Here is an 8,684-nt window from a genome sequence, read left to right as displayed (position 1 = left end):
ACTCAACAAAATGTATTAACTGCTTACTAGGTACAAAACACTGTGTTACAGATGAATAATATCTACTCCTTGCCCACCATTGGCTTCCAAATAAGTTGGGCAGAAATGGGCAGGTAGAAAAATTATTGTAATACAAAGTAAAACAAAATGAGTGCTTAACTGCATCACAAAGGTACAACTATAGGTTACAGGATATGTGAAGAGAAGCAGCTGGTTTCTAATTAGTTAGGCACCAGTGATCATTTTGGAAAATCATGTTGGTCTCCTTCCTGACCAGAAATTTGTTTAGATGTGATCAGGAAGAAGGAATGAGGAATCTATATGCAGAGAATGAGAAACATGGAATTAAGTGTTGGAGCAAGGAATGTGAAGAAAAAGAAGAATGGTAAGGAATATTGGCAACAGGTGTGCATATCAGGAAGCAGAATGAATATGGTGCCAAAGGGATTGGACTAGATGATTTCTAAGGAGACTTTGGTGGTAGAACTGGTGATTCCACAACTGTACCAAATAAGAACTCCCTATACATGATCTTGGAAGAGGAAAAGCATTCATTTTAGTGCCTTCATATCATGACATGATGATTTTGCAGGCTGGAGTAGAGAGTGAGGTTCTTTGTCAGGGCAGATACTAGTATTGTGGAATGAGGGTCAGAAAAAACTTTTATTATTTGTGGTTTGGTAGGATTTTCAATTGAAGAGAAAGGAAGTGTGAGAAGGTTACAGTTATTGGACTGTGGTTATGGGTGATTGACAAGGCAAATGAAAAACTGTAATGAAATCCAGGACAGATAGTTAAAGGTTATTTAGATTTTCTCTTGTCATTTGGCATCTTTAAGTCAAGAGTTTATTGCTTTGAGAGGAAGAAAATCTTCTTGGAGAAATCCTTAAAAGCTTGTATCACTTGCTTGTTTCTTAGGGCATAAATTAAAGGGTTCATAACAGGGGCAACTGAAGTTACAAGCACTGACACCACCTTATTCAAAGCCACTCCTTCTTTAGCAGATGGCTTGATATAGATGAAGATGCAGCTGCCATAAGTGATGGAGACAACAATTATGTGGGAGGAGCAAGCGGAAAAGGCCTTTTTCCTTTGCTGGGCTGAGGGGAATCTGAGAACTGTCCTGATGATGTGTGCATAGGACAGAAACACTAAGAATAAGGTGATAATGAGTGTCAACACAGCAAAGACCAAAACCATCTTCTCTATGAATTGTATGTCTGAGCATGCAATCTTTATCAGGGGAAATGCATCACAGCCAAAATGATCAACCACATTGGAATCACAGAATTCCATCTGGAAGCCCAGACTAATTGGTGGGAGGATGATCATCAGCCCAGCCAGCCAAGAACTCAGGAGGAGCTGGTTGCAGACTTTACTGTTCATGATGGTTGGGTAATGCAGAGGTTTGCAGATGGCCACATAGCGGTCATAGGACATGGTGGCCAGAAGAAAAAATTCTGTTGCCCCAAGAAGGATGACAAAAAATATTTGAGCAAAGCAAGCATTATAGGTAATGGTATTATCCCCAGTTGACAAGCTGTAGAGATATCTGGGAATATAGGCAGTTGTGAAAGCCACTTCTACAAAGGAAAAGTTTCGGAGGAAGAAATACATGGGTGTCTTAAGTTGTGCATCCATCAAGGTGAGGGTGATGATGGTCAGGTTCCCAATGATAGTCAAAACATATGTGAAAAAGAGAAAGAGGAAAATCAGAACCTTTAGCCGTGGATCATCTGTTAGTCCTTGAAGGAAAAATAACATTATCCCTGTATGGTTTCTCATCCCTGCCTTCCGAAGGATCTGCATGTAAAAGGATAGAGAGATTAGATCTGAGGAGTGACAGTGACAAAATGTATTGGTCCTGGGAATCATAGGGAAAAGGCATGCAAGTTATCGTTGAACCTTCATTTTACTTGAGAAAAAACTTGACTTCAGAGTTAACCTGAGCATCTCTCATCTATAAATTAGGGAGAACAAATAAGGGTTTTGTTTAAAGATTATTATTATTATTATTATTATTATTATTATTATTATTATTATTATTTAACAATATTCTGTCCTAATCTTGTCTAGACTCTATCTACAACCATTCATTCTAAATGGTTCATAGGTAACACTATTTGCATTTCAATCCCTTAAAAATCTTCTAATTAAATTTCATTCAAAATGTAACCATGGAATACTTAAATAACTCTTTCTTAGGAAAATAAATTGAAGAAGTAAGAAATGGACTACCCAAGAAAAAGTCTCCACAGGCAGATGGATTTACAAGTGAATTCTTTCAAGCATTGAAAGAAAAAATAGTTCCAGCACTACATAATCTATTTAGAAAAATAGGCAAAGGAGTCCTAACAAATTCCTTCTATGACACAAATATGGATTTGATACCTACATCATGAAAAGGAAAAAAAAAGGAAGAAAACTATAGAACAATTTCCATAATGAATATTGATGCAAAAATGTTAAATAAAATAATAGCAAAGAGATTCCAGGAATATATCAGAAGGATCACATCTATGAACAGGTGGAATTTGTACCGGCAATGCAGGGCTAGTTCAATATTCAGAAAGCCACCACCATTGACCAGATCAATAACAAAAAAATTGCAATATGAAATGATTATCTCAGTAGATGCAGAAAAACTTGTGACAGAATACAACACCCATTCCTACTAAAAACATTAGCAGAATTAGGAATACATGGAGCTCTCCTTAAAATGATATGTAGTATCTATCTAAAGCCATCATCAAATATTATCTGTAATTGGGATAAACCAGAAGATTTCCCCAAAATTAGTTGAAACAATGAACAACTTTGGAAAAGTTTCAGGACATACAATAAACTCACATAAATCATCAATATTTCTATGTATTCCCAGCAGAGTCCAGCAGGAAGAGATAGAAAGGAAAATTCCATTTTAAATACCTACAGACAATATAAAATGCTTGAAAGTCTACCTACCAAGACAAACTCATAAAATATATGATCACAGTTACAAAACACTTTTCACACAAATAAAGATCTGAACAACTGGAGAAATATAAATTGCTCATGGGTAAATTAAGCCAATATGATTTAAATGAATGACAATTCTATCTAAATTAATTGACTTAATCAGTGTCATATGAATGTAATGTCAAAAGTGTCAGCTTATAGAGTTAGAGAAAATAATAACAAAATAAATCTGGATGAACCAATGGCCAAGAATATCAAAGGAATTAATTGGAAAAAATATGAAGGAAGGGAGCGTAGCAGTACCAAATTTCAAACTATGTTACGAAGTGACAATCATCAAAACAATCTGGTACTGGCTTATAAATAGAGTGGTGGATCAGTGGAATAGATTGTGTACTAAATACATAGAAACAAGTTTCTATGACAATTTAGTATCTGAGAAATCCAAAGATCCAAAAATTTGGGCAAGAACTCACTATTTCACAAAAATTGCTGGGAAGACTGGAAAGCATTTTGGCAGAAACTAGACCAGCATCTCACACTGTTTACCAAGATAAAGTCAAAATGGGTACAAGATACAGTCAAAATTATTGGCACATAATTTAGATATAAATGATGATAGAATAAGCAAATTATGGGAACATGGAAAATTTTACCTGTCAGATTTAGGGAAGAATTTGTGACCAAAATATGGATAGAGAGGATCATGGGAAGTAATGTGAATAATTTCAGTTTTATGTGATTAAACAATTTTTGCACAAACAAAACTAATGCAGCCAAATTAGAAGAAAAGCAGAAAATTGGGAAAACATTCTACAGCAAGTGTTTCTGATAAAGGTCTCATTTCTCAAACATATAGTTAACTGAATCAAGTTTATAAAAATAAGAGCTATTCCATAATTGATAAAGGTTCAAAGGATATGAACAGACAGTTTTCAGAAGAAGACATCAAAGCTATTTTAGTCACATGAATATGCTTAAATCACTATCGATTAGAGAAATCCAAGTGAACACAACTCAAAGAATCACTTTATGCCTCTCAGACTGGCTAATATGACAAAAAAGAAAATGACAAATGTTGGAAGCAATGTGGGAAAATTGGGACCCTGATAAACTGTTGATAGAATTGTGAACCGGCCCAACTAATCTGGAGAACAATTTGGGACTATGCCCAATGGGCATTACAAGTGTCCATGCCAGTAGCAGATCTATTTCACAAAGAGATGAAAGAAGAAAGAAAAGGACCCGTATGTACAAAAATATTTATAGCAAGCTATTTTTGTGGTGGCAAAGAATTATAAATTGAGAAGATGCCCATCAATTGAGGAATGACTGAATAAGTTGTGGTATATCATTGTTTTGGGATCATAGTTTGTTATAAGAAATGATGAGCAGGGTGGTTTCCAGAAAAACCTGAGAAGACTTATATGAACTGACGGAAAGTGAAGTGAGCAGAACCAGGAGGAAATTGTACAACTGCACCAGTTGTAGTGATGATCAACTGTAACAGACTTAGCTACTCTGATCAATACCATAATCAAAGACAATTTCAGAGGACTTGTGATAAAAAAAATGCTCTCTATCTTCAGCTAAAGAACTGATGAACTCTAAGTGAATTTTTTTCCCTTTCTTTTTCTTTTTCTTTTTTTTCAGGCAACATGGCTATCATTAAAATACGCTTTACATGATTTCACCTGTATAAATGTTATCATTTTGCTTGCATTCTCAATGAGTTTGGGAAGGGACTAGAAGGATGAAGTGAATTTGGAAGTCTATTTTTTTAAAAAAAGTTAAACATAAATAAATTACTAATGTGTTAAAGGAAAAAAATTCAGATGATCTCTTAAAAAATTACCTTTTGATTTACACTGCACCCATCTTACTTTCAGGTACAAAGATTACAGCAAAATATAACTCAATTTTAACTAATCAACTTCCTTTTCCTTAACCACACACTAGAGGGTCAGGGGACTTTGCTTTAAATTCCTGGCTTTTATATATGTTAGTTGTGATTTTGGGCAATCTTGAGCTTACATTATCTCATCTGTACAATGAAATTAGCAATATTTACATTGATCTCCTCACAGAGCAATTGTGAGCAAAATGCTTTTTAAAATTTAAAGGCCAAATTAAATGGAGACACTTATTGCAACAGTTGGAAGAAGGGCTGTCTGTATTTCCTTAAGGAGACATCATCAGTTTCTCTTATCCATTTCATTTCCTAAATTTCATGACAAACATCATTCCAAATGATGGATTATGGGGTAACCAAGCTTTTACACTAGAGAAGGGAGAGGGGGATGTATATCAGTGCACAAGACTTACTCATTTAAAGAATATCCAATAAACTGGGCATTTTTAGTGCCATTTGGGAATTGGAATCAGAGGGAGCAGATATTACCTATTGCCAGTCTCCTGGAGGACTCACAAAGGTGGGACCAAATCTAACACAAGCTAGAGATGGGACTTTTCCTATACAAAAGAGAAATGATAGGAAGCCTTCATTAGTAAAACTTACCACACCACTACATTGCTCCAGTCTGGACACAGCCTAGGGCTAAATGTTTTAAATGTGTGAAAAAGCCAAACATACTTGATGCTCACACTATCTGTTCCCTCATTTAACTCTTTCCTGCAACCTGGTTTCCAAGGCGGCATACACCTGAAATTGCTTTCTCTGGTTACCAGTGATTTTCTAATTGCCAAACCTAATCATCTTTTCTCAATGCCAATCCTCCTTAACCTACCTGTGGACTTTGAATTTGTCAATCACGCTATCCTTCTGGACACTCTCTGTTCTCTAACTTTTTATAACAGATTTATCCTAGTTCTCCTCCTACCTGTTTTAACTGGTTTTTCTCAGTTTCTTTTGTGGCAAAGGGTCATGAACCCATTTTGGCAATGTCAGGATGCCTATGAACCAATTCTCTGAATAACTTTAATACATAAAATAAAATGTATATGGCTATTATTACAGACGAAACTAATTATATTGAAATAAAAGTGTACTTTCCCCATCTAAGTTCAGAGACTCCTTTAAATCTATCCATTAGCCGGTTAGGGGTCTTTGAACCCCAACTTAAGAACTTGTATCTGTATTCTCTCTCTCTTAGTGATCACATCACTTTCCATGGGCTCAACTATCCTGTTTTGGCAGATGATTTCCAGATCTATATATTGAGCCTTAATCTCTCTCCTGATCTTCAGTTCCACAACACCCCCTTTTGGACTTCTCAAACCGAATGTCTCATTGACATTTCAAGCTTAACATGTCCAACTCAAGACTCATTATCTTTCCTTCCAAACTCTCCCTTCTTCCCAGCTTTCCCAAAACTGTCAAGAACATCACTATTCTCCCAACAAGCCAGACTTGCAACCTTGGTTTCAGCCTCAGTTTCTCATGAGCACTCACCCTATGTATCCAACTGTTATTAAGTCTCATTCACATATCCCACATTTGCCTCCATCTCTCCTCTGACAGTGCCATTACCCTGATACAGGTGCTCATTTGTTCACACTTGGACATTGCAATAACTTTCATGTTGGTCTTTCTGCCTCTAGTCTCTCCCCACTCCAATCTATCATTCATTCAGCTACCAAATGATTTTTGAAAAGGACATGTTCCTCCATTTCCTTTTCCCTCCCCCACTCAATAAACTCCAGTGGTTCCTATTGCCTCAGTGATTAACCAGAAAATCCTCTCTTTGACTTTGAAAAACCTTTAAAATTCAGCCCCTTATTCTATTTTTAGTCTTCTTACTCCCATCTTGCATATTTTCCAGTCCAACTACAATACCGTACTTGTTCCTTTCAAACAACAAGCCTCCTGTTGTACATTACTGGAATTTATCCTGCCCTTCCATTATGCCCTTTGGATCCCTCATTTTAATGGGAATAAACTCTCATTATGCTACTCCTGTTCTTCTCAAGCTACCTCTCTATTTTTATAGTTAGGGAAACCTGACTTCTTCCAAAATACATTGCATTCATGGTCACCCTCTTCAGCTTTTGACATACCTTTATCATTATCTCTCAATACACTTATATTAGAAGCATTAATATGCTTCTTGCTCCTCACTCCTACTTCTCTAGTGTTCCCCTACCACAATCATTAAGCAGCATCTAATCTTCTGAAGTTAACTCTATCCAAATATATCATCTTATCTAAATCCTGTTGGCCATTACTGTCTACTCCCAAAGAGATTCTTCCTCCTTTTTCAAGGAATTTAGTATCTCATACAAAGTCCTTCCTGAGAACTAAAATTTACTTTTTAGTTCATCAACCTCTTCATGCCAATTAAGTAACATAAACATGGTCATGCCTTTAATCTCATAGTCATCCAAAAATGTCACACATCCACTCTCCAACATATCCAGCCCAGTCTCTTCTTGAGTATTGAAGACATTTCCAAGTGGATGTATTTTAGATTTCAGAAACTCTCTCTCTGTATGGAATAGTTATCATCTTTCTGATCAAATCCTCCTCCCTATTCAGCTTTCCTGTTTCTCTTGATGGCACCACCTTCCTTCAAGTCATTCCATTTTGCTACATAGGATTCATCCTCAACTCTTCATTTTCCTTCATTCCTCTATCTTTTTGATTTTACCTCTACCACAAATCTCTCATTCATCTCATTTGTTTTACCCACATAGCCATTACACAAATTAGGCTCTCATCTCTCACTTTGAATATTACAGTGGCTTATTTGGCCTCATCGGTATGTCTGCCTTAGATTTATCCCCTTCCCACTTCATTTTCTGTACAGCTAAGTGATATTTGTCCAGCAAATGTTGGACCATGCCACTTGCCTGCTTAAGAAGCTACAGTGCCTCTCTCTTGCCTCTAGGACAAAATACTGCCTTCTCTATTTGGCTTTTAAAGCCCTTCCCAATCTGGCTTCAACCTACCTTTACAGGCTTATTGTGTATTATTCTCTTGCCAGGTCTCTCCATCCCAGAAAAACTAGTCTACTTGCTCTAACATACATATGAACTTCAAGCTTCCATCTTTCAATGGATTGTTTCCCATGCTTGCACTTTGCTCCCTCCTCTCCTTCAACCTGTGTTATCCATAGCTTTCTTCAAACTCAGCTCCAGTGCTGCCTCCTATGGGAGGCTTCTCTTCATCCCTCACTTGCTAGTGTCCTGTCCCCAGAAGTTACTTTGGATATATATTGCATTTAAATTTTATCTATGTGTTGTTTCCTTTTTATAGGATGTCAATTCTTTGATGACAGGGACTATTTTGTCTTTGTCTTTGAATCCCCAGCACTTGTACAGTGCCTGTTACTTAGAAGATACTTAAGAAAATGTTTGTTGAATGAATGCAGGGGTATCTTTTTGTGAACAGTGGGGTGAATTGCTATTGTTTGAGAGTGAGGTAGCTATCCTGGTTTACACAGTACTCCTAAAATGGCAAAATTATGGTTACTGCCTTTTTCTATGTGAAAGGTAGATATGACTCTGATGGAAGTCCAAATCAAAATGATGTCTCCTCCTTCTCAATTTCTTTGTTTTTTTTAAGATAATGAATTATGCTGAATTTTTTTTTCTAGAGGGAAAGAGAAATCTGTAACAAAAAGGCATTAAAATTAAATGATTTTGTCCTCTGTTTTGCAGGAGTGGGTAGGTGATATTAATTTGTTTCTGCAAAGCCTTGTATATCTCACAGTATGCACAGCTGGAAGCAGCATCTCCTATAGTAAAATAGTGGTACACTGAAGGTA

General features: G+C 36.4%; 1 protein-coding gene across 1 annotated transcript; it reads right to left on the bottom strand.

Moving 5' to 3' along the window:
* Positions 1–846: 846 nt before the first annotated feature.
* Positions 847–1,809, bottom strand: LOC110211085 (olfactory receptor 6C2-like). The gene has a single exon (XM_020990275.1). The coding sequence runs from the start codon at positions 1,807–1,809 to the stop codon at positions 847–849; it is 963 nt and encodes a 320-aa protein (XP_020845934.1).
* Between the last annotated feature and the right edge of the window lie 6,875 nt (positions 1,810–8,684).

The sequence above is a fragment of the Phascolarctos cinereus genome, unplaced genomic scaffold (assembly GCF_003287225.1).
Source record: "Phascolarctos cinereus isolate Bilbo 61053 unplaced genomic scaffold, phaCin_HiC Scaffold_1;HRSCAF=81, whole genome shotgun sequence".
In the NCBI taxonomy this organism is placed as follows: Eukaryota; Metazoa; Chordata; class Mammalia; order Diprotodontia; family Phascolarctidae; genus Phascolarctos; species Phascolarctos cinereus.
Note: the sequence above shows the minus strand (reverse complement) of the source record. Positions and strands in the feature narration are given on the sequence as shown.